Source organism: Anthonomus grandis, chromosome 10 (assembly GCF_022605725.1).
Source record: "Anthonomus grandis grandis chromosome 10, icAntGran1.3, whole genome shotgun sequence".
Lineage (NCBI taxonomy): Eukaryota > Metazoa > Arthropoda > Insecta > Coleoptera > Curculionidae > Anthonomus > Anthonomus grandis.
In genome coordinates, this window is record NC_065555.1 from 17,445,061 (window position 1) to 17,465,607 (window position 20,547).

General features: G+C 32.5%; 1 protein-coding gene across 4 annotated transcripts in view; it reads right to left on the reverse strand.

The window, feature by feature from the left end:
* Positions 1-20,547, reverse strand: part of LOC126740996 (heterogeneous nuclear ribonucleoprotein 27C) — a 60,833-nt gene that overhangs the window by 10,489 nt on the left and 29,797 nt on the right. For 3 of the 4 annotated variants that reach the window (XM_050447231.1, XM_050447229.1, XM_050447232.1), the window contains exons 7-8: positions 19,521-19,586; positions 12,993-13,235 (exon numbers count right to left, since the gene is read on the reverse strand). In XM_050447231.1, coding sequence (XP_050303188.1) covers positions 12,993-13,235; positions 19,521-19,586 — 309 coding nt within the window. The remainder of the gene's footprint in view (positions 1-12,992; positions 13,236-19,520; positions 19,587-20,547) is intronic. The other variant, XM_050447230.1, reaches the window with a different exon arrangement.

Genomic DNA, 20,547 nt, shown 5'->3' on the forward strand with positions numbered 1-20,547 from the left:
TGCATTAAGCAGAGTGCAGCGGTTTCTAAACTGTTTTGTTCATTTGCCCGGACCTCGAGATCACCGTATTTGACCTCCTGTGGTCTTGAAAAAAAGAATATAAATAATTTCGGATCCATGAACACCAGAGAGAAAATTTTAACAACTTTCCACAGAGATCCTGGGATTTCACGATTGGCATAAATAATACAAGGTGTATGAAATTTCTAATAATTGGAAACTGAAAAGTAACTCCACGAAAGGAGGGAATTGCAATTTTAATTTTATCCGGAAAATATTCATTTTTTAAGAGAGATTCAATTAGTAAGCAAGGGACCCTCTGCGACGGTTTTCTGTGTATATTTCTAGTTACTCTGTGAACAATGATCTCTGAGACACCCTGTATAAGTGTGAGAAACAATATTACATAGTTGTAAGTAGAATTCAGCAACTATGTCCTTTTTCCAATAATACAGTCTCTCAAAATCACCATAATTCCTTGCCCCAACAGTAAAATTTCGCAATTCGGCCTAAATAATAGATTTTATGAATAATCAACACAACGTATTATAATAATAACAAAGGAATATCTTTTGAGCAATGTCTGTTAGTCTAATAATTAACTTAAATCTGCCCCACTGTTTTAGATATACAAGGTTACCCTAAAATAAAGTACTTATAAAGGTAATGCATGTTCGATAACGTGGATGTTAGTTATTCGCTATATATTTACACATAATACACATGTATTGCTTAATTTTAAGGGGGAAGGGAGGAATGATATATAACTATTGGCAAGTTAACTTATGTCTTACTTTAACAAAAATTTAGGTCGTCTAAGCTAAAGCTATAGTTTGTTTAAAATTATTTATAAGAAACCTGGTCGATCACAATTCAGTTCTTGATATCTCTAAAACAGTTCTTAAATATCTTATATATATTTTAACTTAATTGATTAAAAATAGTTTTGATCTTTATATTATACTATATGAAAATTAAAGCTAGCACCCTTAAAGCTATACTCTTAAAAATATAGAGGGTAATGCTAGAAATAAAACACACCTAGAGAATTTAAAAAGGATAGACATTTTATTATTATCGTTATAGAGCTACAAGAAAATGCATTTCTTTAATAACTACGTTATTTTAGTCAGTCGAACCGTGTACTCTAAAATAGGGTCAGGGCATCTAACAGTTAAAACTTACAATAATTTCTAGTTGTGAGGAATTGCACTATATTATGTAGTAATAATTAATAACAGCGAAGGCCCTAAATTTTGTATTGATTTAATTAATATCCCATTTTGTTTAAACGTATAACTTATTCAAGTAGTAATAGTTATTTCTGTACATCAGTCGATTTGGTCTAAATTTCATTAACTATCTTTAAATTTACCGAATCGTAAAATTACACTAACAGCAATCAATATTGTAACTATTTTCTTTTTCTTTAAATATAAAGTACAATAAATTACTTCAAAACAATCCCTTATGTTTAGTATTCTTTTAATTAATCTAGGATCTAGTTATTTTAAAATAAATAACTTTTAATTAAACTGATCAATGATTGGAAAAGTTTGTTTATGTTTGGACATCATATTAAAAGCTTTTTAAATTAATATAACTGTGATGTAATTCTAAATAAAAAAACATTCACCCCCTATCCCAACGAATGATCAGCATTATATAAACAACATTTCTTAAATAGGTACTGCTTCTTTTAAATGTATATTAATATATTCGTGTGTTATGTTCATCAATTGGCTAATAAACTTTTAAAATATACTTTTCAACTTATATTTATCTAATTTTGTCAGGTATAATGTGTTTTTTCTTGTAATATCCCCCTTAGCAAATGTGACGCCCCAACTTTCAACTATACTCGAAATTTTATCATGTTTTCAACTCATCAAAGATAAGCTTATTATATAAACAGGTTGAGTTTAGTGCATAAATATCTTAAGTGTAGTAGATATATACTTGTCTGATTATATATGTATTTTCTAACTTCATCTAGTCATGTAACTATGTACAGAAATTTTTCCCTCCACCACACATAAGAAAGAGATACCTCTTTTACTTTTTGTTAACGATTTATTCTTGGTCGGAATTAACCAATAAAACTCTATATTTGAACTATTTTATAAACTTTGCCTGATATACTGTTTCAGAATGTCACACTGAAATCACTCTTTTAGCTGCTTAGTTGGATCTTAGAAAAGGGGTGTCATAAAGAGTATTTAACATGTTTTTAAGCAACATATGTAACATTTAGGTCTTGAAAAACAGTATATTGGGTGCCTCAATTTGTATGAAAAATACATAGAATTAATTTCTATGCTCATTACTGAGATGAACACTTGATTTTTTTGGGGAAATGAGGTTTCTCTTAAAAAAATCCCCAAAATGGTTGTAACTCATAAACTGATACAGGTTTGCCTTTTGAAAATTCATATAGGGTTTCTCAATTAGTTTTATTAGACACCTACAGTCCTTTGCCATATGATTAGATCCATGCTGCAAATTTACTATTTTCATATCTGTTGTTATTATGATAATTGGTAGAATTTGAGTTTTTGAATATCGCGGGCATTTTTTATCATTTTTTAACACTCATATTATTAGTAATTGATTGGTCAGACTGATTTTCGCAGACATGACATATAACCTAAGAAAACGGAATTTCAGTTTGACAGTGCTGTGCAACAATTTTACGTGTCTGAAGAGGTTTAACTCTTCAATTCCATTAGGTGAGTTTATTGTTGATATAACCACATATCAAAGTATATATTTACACATTTTGAATCCATATTTCGTGAAAAAAAGAATTTTCAAAATGAAAATAACATAACGCTAATAACAGTTGGTCGAATTTCGGCATGTTGGAAGCACAAAACATGTCGCAATACAACATATAAAACAAAAATTAGATGTTGATGATTTCCCGATTGATGACAACATTTCACAGGTGTGTTTTTCGGATGAATCGATTTGCCAGTAATTATAAGGGACCAGGGGCTCTTTACGTTGTCAAAGGTACAATGAATGCCCAAAAGTACTAAAAAGTTTTGGAAATCCAAGTGAAAAAATGGTTCAAGAAACGAGTAGACTGCAGAAAGAATTATAAAATTTTTAGCCAAAAAAAATAGATATTGTTTTTAGAATGGCCAGGAAATTGTCCTGATATGAATAATATCGAGCATGTCTGAGAGTTTTTGAAATCTGAAGCCTCTACAACCAGGGATGTCATACCATGAAGTCTGCCTCGGCTCTGTTCTGTGATTTGCGCAAGTCCTTTGATTGGATCGACCATGCTAGTCTCATAAAGAAGCTAGAATTTTATAACTTTACTGGCCTTAGTATTAAACACATAAAATCATATCTTGAACATCCTCAGCAGGTTATCCGCTGGTCGGCGGATCGTGTCATTAATATTAGTGTTCCACAAGGACCTATGCTTGGTCCTATTTTATTTCTTATTTATATAAATGACTTGCGTGTGACACCACTGTTCCATATGTGCTATTTGCTGATGACACCACAATTTTGTACACTGCAGATAATTACCAGGGGGCTTTGGAGAGGGAGTCCATCGAAGTACAGACCTACTGGCGTGTGAAAGTCAGGAAAACTTCATTTTTGAACATGCATGTAATATGGCAAGGTACTTAGCATTATTTCAAAAAATCTACAGAAGCTTGAAAAAGCTTCTTCGAAAAACCAGGTGTCATGTCTATTTCAGGCTTAAGTCTGAAGGACAGTCATCAAAAGGTTCTCCAATTTTAAATTATTGTACAAAAATTTTGTTCTTTCTAAGTTGTAACTTCTTTTCGTCTTCCATTTTTTTCTTCTGCTTATTCTTTATTCTTAGAAAATTAACAGTGATACACATTAGGCTTCTATAAAAAACCTTTAATCATTTCTTTATTTTTATTATTGCCATGTTCTTCTTTTTTTAACGGTTGTGGTTTGGTTTCTTCTTCTTAATTTTTTTGATGTCACTAAAATTAGTAATAATTTCAAACTGCCTGTTCTTTTTTCTTTTTTTTTTATTAGCCCAAAGTTCTTTATCTTTGTGGTTCTTCCATTCGAATTTATCATTTTCTGTCTCTTTTTTCTTGATCATTTAACAGCATTGTCATTTTAACACATCTTTTAGAATCCACATTTTAGAAAACTACTGTATCGAGTCCGGGATATGATACAAATAAGTCTTCACTATTACTCTTTTTTTTGTTCTGCTTGCTGTTTTTTTATATTTTCCAAAATATCTTCTCCATCATGGCTCTTCTTCTTTATCTCCTTGTTCTTATTATCTTCTTTATCTAAACTTTGCAATGGAGTCTTCTTCGTCGCGTTTTTCAAAAGCCAGGTCACATAACTTTAGAGTTATCGATGGATGTTATCGAGGGAAATTTTGAGTACCTTTTGCAATCAAATCCAGGTGCGGGTTGAAATAAGAGGTTTAAACTATTTTCTGTTCATTTTTTAAAGGCTATTTATTAATTTGGCAATTAAGTCATATAGAAATCAAGCCCATTTGGCAAACATTGTGTCAAATCACTTGTAATTCGAATATTTATCAAAAAAAAACTCTATTCTAACCTCCTATAAATTGTGAACCCCCATATACATTTAATAAAAACTGGAAAAAATTTCTCCATTTGTTTGTTCCGACTGGTAGAAACCTAAATGTGACAAAACATATAATGCTAAAAAACAGTGTAAATACTCTTTGTTAAGACACCACCTAATAGTTCCAGTATTGTGACAATAATAAAAGTGTTCGAGTAAGTGACGTACGGACAGACAAAACGGACCACCCCCAAAAATCTTATTTCCTTAAAAGTTCGCCTACAAATAACAATACACAATAATGTCGATACTTTAATTAAGTTACCATATTACAAGAAGAACTCTATGTTTCGTAATTTTATAGATCACAACCACTATATACCGTTTTGTTTTTTTAACTATTACGTTTATTATCGATTATAATTAAATTTAAATTACGCTAAAAATGGTTTCTTTAAGTCTTTCGTTTTTTCTAAACTAAAATTAGGTACAGTACATAATAAATAGACCTCTTTATTTACTTTATTAATATTAGCATTAATTAAAAAAAAATATCTTAAATATGAAAACAAAAACATAATAATCAACAATAGTTTTATTTTTATTAAGTAAATTGTAGACACGTTTAATATATTTAGATCAGTCAGGTGTTTATTAGGTACCGCGTGTAATTTTAGGCCTCCACATTGGCTCTGGGATAAAAGGAAGCCACGGTGGGGGGAACGACGCGGAAAGCCCAATACTACTTAATAGATTAATTAAAAAAAAAACATTTGAAAAAAACAGCAACACCTAAAAAATAACCTTAATTCAGAATATCCTACACATATTATAGTTACAGCCCAGATCTAAATGATATCCCTATATGATAATGCTACTGTTAACTTTAAACCTTAAAAAAAATTGAATAGACGTGGTTGTGCACTATTGAATTTATTTACAAAAAATCAGTTAGCGTCTTAATTAAATTACAAGTTGGACCGGCCGCTCCGAGAAAAAAAAACCCTATATTTAAGATAAAACCTCAACTACTATAGTCTTATGTACAAATACTTTTAGATTTTTAACCTGATATACTATTTTTCAAATTATAACATAAAGTAAAATAAAGGAGGAGACTAGAATTTACAGTGTGACAGGCTGAACTAGACTTGGCAGACTTCGGTCACAAGAAAACCCTCTTAGCCTTCGAATCTGTCATGCCCAGTTCAGCGGAAATAATGACTAACCAAAGAAACTTCCTATAGGCCTAATAATGCACTATACTACTATTAACTACCACTATCTGCTCCTTAAATGAGAAAATTCGTATTAAAAAAGTACCCATAAGAAGTACGATACGCAAGAATAAAACGGGCAACTTCTAAAGCTAAAATTCAGAAATGCATCGAGCGCGGATCGCCATTATGGAGTTTAAACTTAACCCTACAATAAAAAACCAACCTACAGACTACTAATCTAGGAAACATGTCGATTTCGTAATGGGGGGACGAGAAAAATGAGCGTAAAAATAGACTAAAAAATATTATTAAAAAGTGCGGCTCGGACGGTCCAAATCGCTATTATAGCAATATAAAAGATTTTAGGAGAATTCTTTTGCTAGTTCCTCTAAAAGCCTTAACGAAATACCTCGGAAAAAAATAAGGGCTTTCCTAGATAAATCGCCAAAAAAAAGCGTGAAAACGCGGTTTGCTTGGTCTTTTATTAAGATTTCCAATGAGAATTATTGTGAGTTTCGAGTAACTAAGACCATTGAACACATATCTTACATTTACCGTAATAATTAATCAATAGTTAATAATAAGATATGAGGTATTTTCGATTTATTTTTTAACTTCAATGTCTAAATAATTATTTATAATTATAAGTTACTTCAACAAGTAATAATAGTACTTTAGTGAGCTGTTTATATACGCTCTAAATAGAATTTGTGATTGGGTATCTCAGTTTAACCCGTCCATGGTTGGGTTTTGGAGTCTGCCAACTTAAAATGAACTAGAGAATAGAGCGAATTATAGAAAATTTGAGTTTATTCTGCCGATTATGCTAAACTGTGTGTCTTAAGAAATAGTGGCTGTAACAACAAAGGATTAACTAATTAACTATCTTGATAAAGAAACATCGTTTTTCATTCTTGTAATTTAATGATAAAAGATCAATGATACGAAAATGACAAAGTTGGGATTGTGTTAGTTTTTAGATCTGATGATGCCCTGGTAAGCAAATATAGAATTGGGTGCAAATAGTATTATTAATTTTAGGCCAATTTAGCCTTTTTTTAAATTTTAATTCCAACACTGGAATATGGCATATTAGGTCTACTACTACTGTAGGATTCAAAAACCAAGGAAAAATATGCAAGTTTTTTTTTGGATCTGACGATCTTTTTCCTAATTTTGCTTAAGATTTCTTGTTTAAATTTAAAACCCAAGAAGTTTCAAGGAATTCATAAAATACAAAAATGGAAAGTGTGGAAACTATTCATATGAATAAACAAAAAATTTGTCAGGAGCCTTTTAAAAAGTACTAAAATGTTGGAGCGCCACTGGTGTATGATAAGACACATATGGTTGGAAATAAGTATGGAAATATTCATACTCTAAAGAATTTTGTCTCAGTTCTACATAGTAAAAAATTAACTGATTTAGTTTAACGTGCCAAGAAGATACCGTTATTTTTTATATGATTCAAAACAAAAAATTGCGCATTTTTTTAAATTTGGAAGAAAAAGATGTCCGATTGTAAAATATCCAAATGTTTCTAAAAGTGCGGTAACGAAAATAATACAAAAAAAAAATGATAGTCGTGGTGATGTGACAAAATTATTTTAGAGATCTCAAAACTTGTCTCGCAGATAAACTTCTAGGCAAATTACAAATGAAATCTTGGAGCAATTTGGAGTTAAACCAGTAGAACCATAAAAGATCGTCTACTTGATGGAGGTATTTACGGAAAAGTCGCTTTTATCTAAGAATATATAGGTTATAAGACAAATGTAAAACAAAGTACCAAAACCCTACTTTGAAGTATGAAGGCGGGAATATATGGGAATATCTGGGGATGTTTTTCTCGATCTGGGACAGGATCAATCATTCAAGTACATGGTAAAATGAACCTCTTTCAATATTTCAAAAAATATTAGGACATGCAATGCTACCATTTGCAGAAGAGGATATGCCATTGCGATGGATTTTTTTAACAGAATAATACTCCGAAACATTCTTCCAAGGTAGTAAAAGATTGCTTTCATGAGAAAGAGATAAGTTTACTTGAATATCCATCTCAATGCCCAGACTTAAATCCCATTGAACATCTTTGGGACCCATTCTGATACTAAAAAGCTGTTGTTATATCATAAAATTAGGGTGGTCGCAAATTCCCCTAGAAACTCTCCAAATAATTAGTGATTTGACTCCATGCCTAGAAGATGCCTAAGATCCTAAAGGATATTCTACAAACTACTAAAAAAGAGTTTTTTATTATGTTTATAACTTATTTTGTATAAAATAATAACATACCTATTTCCAAGCTCTATCTTTTAAATAATTTTATTTAAAAAATAAATAAGTAAAACTTTAACTTATATAGCAAATATGTGTAGGCTATAATAATAGGCAGAAATCAAATATACCCATAGTCTAAAAAAGTTTCCATACCTTTTTCCCACTACATGATGACAATCTCTTCAAATCTCTTAAAATCTCTATTTTGAGCCTGAAAACCTAGAATTTTTAAGGAATCCATAAAAAATTTTGCATAAACTTACTGAATCCAATGATAATTTCCCTAAAATCTCTTATTATGGTCTAAAAACAAAGAATTTTATAAAAGTAAATTGGATACTATGGTAAATTCCCTAACACTGCTTCAAATTAATTTTTCTCTTATAATGTTTGCAATTTTGAGGCACAATTCACCTCAGATAACTAAGAACGATCCCATTTAAAAACTACCAGTTAAAGAGCCAACCAGTCTAACTAATCACAAAATTTCAAGTATCTACTCAAACCAAAATTTAGGAAAGTTCATTGGAAGATCATACTATTGGTGGCTTCTGAATTAAAACAAAAATTGCCAATGAATATTCCTGCCACCTTATATTAACAGTTGGGGACATTTTAAACTGGCAAACTCCTCCCTAGATACTCAAACTATCAAAATTCCACGCAGAACGTCTCTTTTTCTCTAATAATACTTAAAATTAGTCAACGGGGGGAGAGAGGGGGGAACACACAGGGGACGAAAAGGGGGTTTAGGGGGGCAGTTTACAAGCGCGGAGGCGTCCGACTTGTCTGTCCGCGTTGTCCTTCTACCACCACGTGACCCGTTGTTAGAAATATAATCAAGATATAGAATAGCATTTGCTTTGTTTTTTTTTTGTGTTTTATACTTACACCGTAATATTAATATAATAGTAAATGTTACACAACAACTGTTACTAATACCCCTAAATTCTGATTAAATATAATATGTGAGAAACTTACTGATGATTCTCGGGTTAGTTTTGTGTTATGTCGAGCCGATGACGAGCTCCCTCACTGACTATTTTGTTTTTGTTTTTTTTTTTATTAAACTTGCCGGCATGTGAGGAAATTTGATGTAATAAAGGTTCTACTTAAGTTAGTTTAATTTTAACCACCACCAGGGGTGGATTAATATTAAAAGTCACTTAAGATCAATTGTTTGGGCAAATCCTTAAATATAATTTAGGAGTGTTACGTTTAAATCTTAACGGAAATATGCGGTCATTTGGAATAACTTAAGTAAACTGTTAAAAACGAGATGAAAGATGTAAATTTTGTACCTTACTGGTTTTAATTAAAGGGTAAGTACCTTAATATTAAAGTTAGGATGTTGCGAAAAACACCCTAATAGCAAAGAAGAGATACCCGGCAAGTCCGGGAGAGATTCCCACTATGTAATGATCGATTTTTCATTGACTATGTGCAGTTGATGTCGAAAGATAGTATAGGTAATAATATCGCCGAAATTTTTTTACGTTTATTTTTTAAAGGTTTGTAGATATTTATTATGTAGCATATGAATTGTTGGAACGATTGTTTTTTGTTAAATTATTTTAAAAGCATTTCAAAAAGACTATTTTAACCTATTTACGTTTACTAAACATACCTTTTTCACAAACTATGACGTTTCTGATGCATTTGGGACAGATGCCTCACTGAAATTTTCAAATAGTACTTATGTTTTTAAAATTTAATTTTTTTTTACAGAAATCTTACTGAATACAAGCGCAAATGTCCAGGAAAGCTCGTTGGACCCAAGAGGAGTTGGTTGCGGCATTACAGGCCATTGAAATTGGTGTAATTTATCCAGAAATACTGAAATTCCCTCCTCAGAAAAGCAAATAATAATACTGAAAAAACAAGTCTAGGACCACCTTGGAAAAGTTGGAAATGCATATTAAAAAAATGCAGCCACGGCACCTACAGTTTGTAGAGCCTTTGGACCTATCTGTTTTTAAATCTCAAAAATAATTAAATACCGAGGTAGCACAACGTCCTGATTATATAAACACATCCTCTGAGATAACTCTAGGCAAAGTAATTCAGGAGTTATCTCCTGTTCCAGACTGTAGTGCTGTAGATAAAGTACGAAAACTAAAGTGCTGTTCTTATTTCAGAGGAAAATTTACATAAAAAATTATTAAAATTAAATGATGGAAAAAGGGACAGCAGAAACAATCTTTTGGATAATAAGATATAAAAAAAAAGACAAACCTTAAAGGTAAAAGAAAAGAAGAAAAAAAGTGATAGTGATTCGGAAATCAGTTGTATCAAGATTCTGACGAAGATGAATGCTGTGTCGGATGTAGAGAAGAATACTATTTAAACAAGAAAGGGAGGATTGGATACAATGTTTATACTGCAAAAAATGGTATCATGAAAATTGCAATGAATATACTAAAGTTTGGGATATTTGTAGAAAGCTTTTTTCTGAAAGTACAGTACAATCACAATAATATGAACACATGCTGATATGAATTGACTACTCTGTAATATGAACCGTTTATTATCTCGGTTATATGAACAACTTGTTAAAGCTTGTTTTTTCTTGTTTATTTGTCCAATTCTATTCACACTAGTCAGGCATCAAAATACAAACTATAAGTATTTTGATGCCTGAGTCGTGTGCAGGGTAAAGTTTGCTGGTTGATATTTGTGACTGGTGTTACTAAAAGAGTAAGCAATATATTAAAACTAACCCAAAAATGTACCCTGCGAAAAGCTGAACTCCTGAAATGGAAATGCAGCTTTATAAATGCAAATAATGGAATGAATATACCAGTATCTGGTGAAATGATAAAACAGAAAGTTTAACCGCGTGTATGGCCTTTTAGAACTAGCGATGGATGGCTTCAACGATTTAAGGAACGTTATGGCGTAAGATTTAAAAAAATATCTGGTGAAAAGCTTTCGAGTCAGCTACAGCTGATTGATTCCTTTGAGGAAAAACTAAGAAAGGTTATTCAGCAGAATTACTTGAACAATCACAACGCGGACGAAGCAGAATTGTATTGACAATTGTTACCAGATAAAATGTATGTGTCCTTGGCAGAAAAAACCGCCTAAGAATTAAAAATTGCTAAACGACAAATAATAAGCTAAGAATCCAAGCGGTTTTAAGAATTTGAATAATCTGTCCTATCATTTAGACGTATTAATTTTAGGTGAAAACTTTCATAAGGGGCCAAAGGGGCGTTTCAGAAAGCAATATTTCTCTTGGACAATGCACCTTCGCATCCATCTGCTGAGAAATTAAAAACTAAAGATGGAAATATTTTTGTAATGTTTATGCCTCCGAACGTTACGCCTTTAATACAACCCATGGACCAAAACTAAATTAAGACTCTCTATTATAGTTCGATTGTCACTAGTAATGGCGCAGTGGGAGCAGTCCCCAGATTATTATAAAATGGTGGCATAACATATTGGTGGAAATGAATCTAAGTCGGTAGATGAGGATGACTTACCCTTGTCAGTTTTACAACAGCTACTTAAAGGGAAAAGAGATGCAACCAGCATTGCCGAGGAAACAATCATGCTTCTCCAAGCCATAGGACGTGATGAAAGTTATGTTTTTATAGTTAGTTTTAGTCTTGTTATTTCCATATCCTGCATAGTTATGTATTATTCACTTGATTTTGAAAATTAGGTTGAATGCACCACTAATCTAAAATAATTTCATTTTTGGCAATTGCCTTGTAGCAAAGCCATACAAGAAGAAGATAACGTAATTAAGATGGTTATAAGACGAAAAAATAGAAGACTAAAAAGATTTAAAGATTAAATCATAAAGATTACTTTGTTATAATCTGATAGTCTGTACCCAAAAAAGTTTATACTAAACAAAGTGCAATATGTTAACATTTTGCAGTACCCATGTTTTATTTTAATATCCAAAACACTAATGAATAAGCAATTAATACCCATTTTTGAGACATTCAATAATATAAACGGCACAGCCGTTTTTATGTTCATATTATTGAGATTGTACTGTACATTATTATAATCCGGCAAATTTATCGCTTATTAAAACCAATAAACGCCGCAAAAATGTCAAAAAAACAACATAAGTGGAACAATGGATAATTGCGTTGTAAATATATGTATCTGGTATTGTAAGCAGCCAAGTTACTTTTTTCTATTAGCTTTTTAGTTAAGCCTATTTTTTTATTCTGTAAAGTTTTGTTTACAGATACAAGAATATTTTAAGAAATATTTTTTTTATCTGTTACAAAGTCCAAAACTTTATTATTATTATTATTATTATTATTATTATTATTATATTATCCATTTGACATCAATGTCTGAGAGATGAACTGAAACACCTCTCCTATAGTTTGCAGCTAGGCTCATTCTAGGTATTCAATGTTCAAGGGAGAAAATAAATGTTTATGTTTTTAATATATCTTTTTCTTTTTTTTTTTTGTAGTCGGGCATCACTCCCAGTCAGGAAAGATGGCCAAAACTACGGATTCAATTTCAATTTGCTTCCGCCTAAAAGTTTCTTCCAGCTCTATATTTTGAAGGTGTTTAATTAGTAATAGTCTCCGTACGTTTTGATCAACAAAAGGGTTTTTCAGACATCAACTTAACAAAAAAAGTGGGACATCTCTCATCTGCGGACTTACCCTACTTCAGTGAAAAATTATAGAAGTTAAAAAGAAGACGTCCAGATTTACCCAAAAGAAGACCAACTAAACCCCTTATTGCGCACATCTCACTCCCTCCTAGCGATAATATCGCGGCCGATTTGCGTGGACCGTTGTTGTAGTCAGTGAGAAAGTTCGACAACGGCCGCGGATACGGTCCTGACCGTCGCCGCGCCCTGATGATGGTGAGGAGGAGCGTGGTGTTGATCGGGCATAGGTTGTCATGACGCCGGCCACTCCTTAAAGTCAGCGAAGTGTTTCCCACCTGCGGCCTGGGGGGGCTGACTGGAGTAGCCCCCCGTGGAATCCGCGGCTCCGTACGGGGCGGTAGAACGAGCCGAATATTCCGAGTAGGAACCGTAAGCGGATCCGTACGAGGCCGGTCCGTAGTCCGATCCTGGTTTAGAGGCTGAGCCGGCGGTCGGAGCGGTTCCCGGTGGGCCTGACGGTGTCGCACCGGCGGATTGACCTGCGCGTGAGTATACGTCACCGGTGGTCGCCATGTAGCCTGAAAAAAGAAACCGGGGTTAATTTTTGGCGCTGATGGTTTGGATTAGTTGTGAACGGTTAGGTTTTGGCTGCCTCTAGGCCTCCCTGTCGGGTAAAAGTAAGGATTGCAAAGCGAGGAAAAAGCTCCATGAATTTCACGGAGCGTGATTGTTTTGTGCTGCATGCAATTCGTGTACTTTGTTTGCAAATTATGTGTGGCGGGTCACGGATATTCATTACATTATTTTGTTTGATCAACAGCTGCGATTACGACTAGTAGGTAACAAAGACACTTTATAAATATACAGGGTCGTTCACGACATACGACACGAAATATTTTGGCTAGACTACAGGTTAAAAAAAAATGAGAATATCAGAGGTGTTCCAGAAGTATCTTAAAATTATTTTTATGACATACAGGGTGGTTCAAAGTGCAGCAATATATCAAAGTTATGTTTGCTTAAATAAAACACCCTGTATATTATTTAATTTTTGTACTATACATCGTAAATGAAAGTAGGTTTTATTGAAGTTTACCCAGCCTAATTTTTTTTTTAATATTTTGTGTTTTGTGAAAATACTGAGACAATTTTTATCAAGAGAACCGTGCCACCATGAATAAATTCTCCTTGGGGGATATTTCTGACATTGATGTTGTAAACGCTATTGAAGGGCTTAAACCTAATGATGGCCTGTGATGGGTTGTGACTACAAATTAATAAATTATGTTGCCCATGATAGTTCCTTTCTTGACCCATATTTTAATAGTAGTATCAAAGATTCGTTTTTTCCTGAGCAGTGGAAAGTTGCCAAAGTTCTTCCCTTACCTAAGACATCTGTAGTCCACAGTATTTCTGACTTGAGTCTCATAAGCCTATTACCAGTTATGTCCAAGGTGTTTGAAAAGGTTTTACTAATAATATTATCTAATCTAGTTTTACTAATAATAATACTAATAATCTATCTAATATTTTACTAATAATCTCATCCCCGAGTCTCAGTCAGGATTTCGCACAAATTAAAGTACTTCTTCGGTATTAGTTAATATTTTGGATGATAACATTATTCAAGAAGCAGACAGTGGGAATACTTCAGTTTTAATATTTTTAGATTTTAGTAAGTCCTTTGACACCTTGGACCACCGGCTGCTAACTGAAAAACTTCGATACTATGGATTTTCAAATTCGATGGTCAATTTCTTTAGGGATTATTTATCTGGACGAAAACAACAAGTATAAGTTTTAGGCCAAACACAATTTTGAACTCAAATAGCCGATGATAACATCCCCACTCAGTTGTTCGAACCTAATCTTGCATTTAGAAAACAAGCATGGGAAAATTGTTGAAAAGTCCATTATTTCATTAAGGCAATTATATGAAAATAAATATATTTTAAATGTATCCTTAAATAAACGAGTTTATGAGTTTTGGTTCTTCTTCACAGCATCTATGCAAATATAGTTTCTGGACCATGTCTGGATCTGCAGTTAAAGAATCGCAAAGAATTCAAATATACGAGTTTTGTCCGTCTCATGTTTAATCTTAACATGAGAGATCACGTCTCGCATTGTTTTATTAATCTTAATTGTTTAAATATGGAGGATCGACTAAGGTTGCACATAACTTGCCTCTCGCATCCGGTGTACCTCCGCCAAAAGCTCATCTTGATACTCTATACAGGAACCTAATGAATATACCATGGGTTGTTTTTTTTTGTTGCCCAATTTTTTTTTCTCGGTACCTTCTTGTTGGTACTTTTGTTAATTTTTCTTTAGTAACTACTAAGTTAGTATTTATTCTTTTGTTAAATTGATAAGTGTTGCCAGAATTTATTAGCTATTAATTTAACATTAATTTAAAAAGCAAAAAATCAACATGTATTTTAAAAACAATATATAATTGTAATTTTCATAAAAATGTCAAGGTTTAGGTATAGGAAGACTTTATTAATGAATTCTCTTATTCGAAAGAGAATTCATTGTCGCATTTATTGGTGATATAAAATACAGGGTGTTCCGTTTATATTAAGCAACTTATTGCCTCGTAAAAACTGTAATAATTTAAACTTTTGAACGTCCTGTATAAAATAGTAACTTTTTTACAAATGAAATGTTAAATTTAATAGTTAAGTTGTAGTCGCACTGAGGAGCACAGTGCAAATATGTCAAAAAAGACAACACATGTTAAGGAATGTTTGATTGAAATTGTCTCAGTATTTTCACAAAACACAAAATATTTCGAAAACTTTAATGTTAAGGCTGTGTAAACCTTAATAAAACCTACCTTTATTTACGATGCAGAATCCCAAAATTAAATTACAAGATGTTCCATTTAAAAAATAACTTATATAGATGTTTATACTTATAGATATGTTTGGGCACTGAATATAGATTAGGGTTTCTTAAAAAACCTACCTATACCTGCTCGAGCAACGGCTACTGCATTGACGAGCCCTTCGATGACATAGGTCCAGTTCAATAAATTACACAGTTGTGATTTACGATTACATAAGGGTTTATTGTACCTTTTGGTTAGTAATAATTAACAGGTATAGACTAATGAACGATTTACAATGTTGAAGTTAGTTATTTACCAGGGTTTACAATATTAGTTGACGTTACCAGCCTTCCAGAATCACAAGACCAATAGCAGGAACTTAGCAGGAACCAGGAACGGCATTAGCACTAACGTCACCTTGGTTTGTGCAGCTATTGACAACCACTGTTGCACTCACAACGTTGCACTCACTTTCAGTTCAGTTTTCCACCTTTACGCACACTTATTCACTATAGACCTTTTTACATAACTTAAACTACTTTATCGTAACAATTAGGTATACATATATGAACTTTAGACAAATACTTAAACGGAAGAGAGTGAGAGAGAGAGGAATTGCTTGCGCCAACTTGCTCTTGACTAACTTATTTTCTCGGTACTTTAAGCTTTGTGAATTCCTTCACTGGTGAAAGAAACCTTGTGTTTCGGGGGCGCGAGAGTAGGTACTTCTTTTTGCGGCGACGGAGTGAATACTGATTTTTTCTCGTGGGACTCGGGGTGAAATGTTGGGTAAAAATGTGGGATGCACGTGTGTCATGGGGCCAACACTTAAGTGAACTTGAGGAGAAAAATGGATTTTTAAGTGCACTTAAGCTAAACTGGTAACAAAGGCATTTCTTAAAAAGTAGGTAAAAACACATGTTGGGATTTGGGAGAAGGTTCAGGCAAAAATTATTTACTTGAGAAAAAAGGTAGTATTCGTTTGACAACCATAAACTTCGATTCCATAAAATCATAAAATAAAATAAATTGTTAAAATTAACTTTTAACAGGCACTTTGAAACACCCTGTATGTCATGAAAATAATTTTAAAAGATACTTCTGGAACCCCTCCGATAATCACATTTTTTTTTACCCTGTAGCCATAACATTCCGTGTCATATGTCATAAATAATCCTGTATAAAAGTTTAATGGCTGTTTGTATTTATGTTAAAACTAAAAGGTAAAGGTAACTTGCAAACTTGCAAACCCTAAAGATAAGTCTTAACAACTCAATCCCTTTCCTTGACATTTTATTTATTAGAACTGATTGGTTCCAAAAGCCAACATTCTCAGAAAGATTTTTAACCTATAACTCTAATCACTCTTTCAAACAAAAAAATTTATATTTAAAAAAAATTGAAAATAGAGCACTACAATTGTCCATGATATGAGCACTACAATCACCAACGCAATCTTCTTAAATCAAAAACTGTCTTTTAAATAATGACTATCTACATAAATTAATTAATGAAATATTGTTCAAAGCTAATCAAACAGCTCAAAAAAAAGTCAGAACAGTTGAAAATATTCTTTAAAATGCCCTATGTTACCATATAACCGTTGTTTTCAAAATTTAAAAAACATCCAAGTAACATAAATAAAAAACAGGACAATCTACAAGTAATTCTTACTTCAACTTACCTAGAAACAAAAAAGAGATAACATCCTACACTATATGAGCGTCCAGGTATATTTATCCTAACAATTTATGATAACATCAATATTTCTTCTTTATAAAAAATTGATAAGGAGATTAGCTTCTTGCAAAGCGATTGTCTTACAGTTATTGCTCAAATTCATCTCCCAAAGTATATGATTATAAAAATTTTAAAACTCTATACAACGAAAATCCTATTTTAATCTTTGTAACTATGCCAGAATGTATGATTGTATTTGTTTTTTGTGTATCTTTTTTAGACTGTCCTGACTACTATGACCTCATAGAGATCGAAACGTCAACCAAAATATATAAATCGATTGTCTAAAATAGTTTTTTTTTTAACCTATATCCAACAAAAAAATTAAGCAAGTTGCACTTGATTTTGAAAGGCTGCCAGTTTGCTATGCGTAGAACTAATGACTTAATATTCTAAGACGATAAAGAATTCAGTGGAAGCTTTCAAAGGATGTATCGCATGACTCCACTTTCTACTTAATTTAATTTTGGCGGCGGGACGCCATTTTGAAGTTTTACGAAATGAGCTAAGGTGTCAGGATGATTCCATTCAAAAAGTATAAATCTCAGTAATCAAGGATCTGAGGAACTTCCAGATATAACCGAAAAGGATTGTCAGCCTTAAACCCATGAAGGACAATAAAGCACCTGGAGAAGACGGCATTGTGAGTGAAATGATAAAACAAGGAAATAAACGCGTAATAAATGCCTTACAAACTCGAAAAAAGTCACCAAAACAATGCAATAATGCCGTCATGAAACTACTGCATAACAAGGGAGACATAATAGAAATCGGAAACGGCCGACCAATCAGCTTGTTATCGCACTTATATAAGCTCCTCATGAGAATAATTACTAATAAACTGGGATAAGCTAGATTTTCATTTACAAGTAATAAAGTCCTTGATGAAGAAAGTTACAGAATACAACAGGCCATTGATACTGATATTTCTAGGCTTTGAGAAGGCATTTGACTCGACCCAGGATATCTTGAGAGCGCTTACATATTGCAGTATCGATCATAAATACGTACACGACTTTTCTTAATATAATATAATAATGCATTTCATAATATAATAATGCAACACAAAGAAATTCACCTTGGAGAAAGATATCAGACTATCTCCCCAAAAATATTCAAAAGAACAGCAATGGGAAAAAGATTGGAGTCAAAATAAAAGAGGAGTATCTGAACGACTTGAGGTTTGCCCATGTCAAGAGTTCTTATTTCAGACCGAGTAAATCATGCACGTTCACTTTTTCAGGAGATTCAAAGATCTTGTGCATGACTTGGCCTAAAAATTAACTTCTCTAAAACACAATACATGACCAACCTTGTTTTGGCCAAAAACATTTCAAGTAGAACAAGTGTATGCTGAAAAATATTTGAGCCATGAGATGAAATTGTGAAGAGATAACCACAGCAGCTTACAGAAAACTGAAGGAGGTCTTTGAATCAGATATTCCCATGTATCTGAAGAAGGTCTTTGATTGGTGTGTGCTCCCAGTCGTAACATATGGAGCAGAAACACTGATCCTTACCAGGAAGAGGTCAATGTTAAATGTATCCCTCAGAGATGGATTTATCCCTCAATGAAATGATTTAAGAAAGGTCTATGTCCAGCAGTGGGCTCAAAAAGACATAGTTTTACATTAGTCTAGGTAATTGCAATATTGCGCATCTCGTAGTTTTGTATTAATTTCAAGCAAATTATAAAAATATGTCTATTCTTATTAGTTCTAAGGGCCAGATTATTAAATTGCTTAAAATATGTAATTTATTCTTAAAACGAACCCAATTTTTACTTATATTTTTACTATGCTCTCTGTATCTATTCTTCTCAATAAAAGTAATCAGCAAAAGCATTTAGCAATAAAGCCCAAACCAGGTTAAAAAATATTTAACTAACGTTTATAGATTTTCACACAAACACTCCCTGTGGTTCGTTAGTAAATCGTAAAATGTTATTGTTTTTCATTAACAAAATGCTCGCTTTATGAGATAGATTACTCGCCATGTCCCACCTTGATTCACTCCAACATTCTATAATAGTCATATCGGAGGCGACAAGGTGCATTTTATATTGCATGAAAGTTTACCGAAATACCATTAAATAAATCTTTCAGTTTAAAACAATCATGCAAATAATGTTTTTCGATTAATTTATGAGCATTATGTCTACTTTTGTTGGTACCATTAATGTTAATTTGGGTCCGGTCTATCTACTATTTATTAAAATACCTTGTTTATCTGTTACAGCAGTCCTACCCCAACTAACTATAAGGAACTAATATAAGAAAACACCTACCAGACGGCCCTGTAGATCCGCCATTTTGTGGCATATTCCAGTTGTTCCAAGAAGCTGCGCTGCTACCTGTAGGATAGCAGAGAAAAGCCAACATAAATATCGTTGTGCACTGTGTAGAATTTAGTGAAATAGATTGCCTTTAGACGTAGTTATGGATAATTAAATAAAGTGCCAACATGACTTTTTAATCAATAAATATTGATAAATTTCATTAATTTCCATTTGAATTGCCTACTTTTATAACCCCTTCAGTAATATTCACAATTGTTAGTATATTTATATTGACATGAAATACGCATTACAATAAATTTTACAATTAATAGAATATAGTTAATATACAGGGTGCCCTGTCCCCAAAAGGTCTTTACAAAATCTTCCCACATATTCCTGACATCAAAACAGGCCGATTTAAAACAACTTTCCTTAGTCCAAAATTCGATTTCCACCTACAGGACGGTAAAGTTAAAAAATAAAAATCAATTTTTTTATTTATGAAATTTTTTTAACGTATTACTTTAAAAATTTCAAGCCAGGGGTTTTTTGGGATGCGAAACCCGAATATGCACATCCTTTCACTGTGGCCATTAGAGGGCGCTTCACACCGCACTTTTAATGGTTTAAAATCTCCATAATTATTTTCTCAATATCGTTTATTACTTTTTTGTTAAAAAGAACTAATTCCTCTTTAATTTTAAACAAAAGAGTCCCTTTTGTTAACAGCCGCTAAATTTAGTACCGTTTTCGCGATAATTCTGTTTTTAGATGTTCGATGTCGCAACAGTATATTCAAATATTTTAAATAAAAAATTTAGTCGTTTTATTTAAGCACGAAAATAATTTATTAAACAATACGGATTTTAGAAAAATTGTTCAAAATGTATCCCATTTTCACGAATACAAAGATTTACACGCCTAAGAAAATATAACTTCTCTGCATAGTTCTAGAATGGGTTGAAGGGAATCCGGGACTAAGCACCAGGCGAATAGGTATCCAAAAATGTCATTAGTGATCAGAGAACACTTGTTA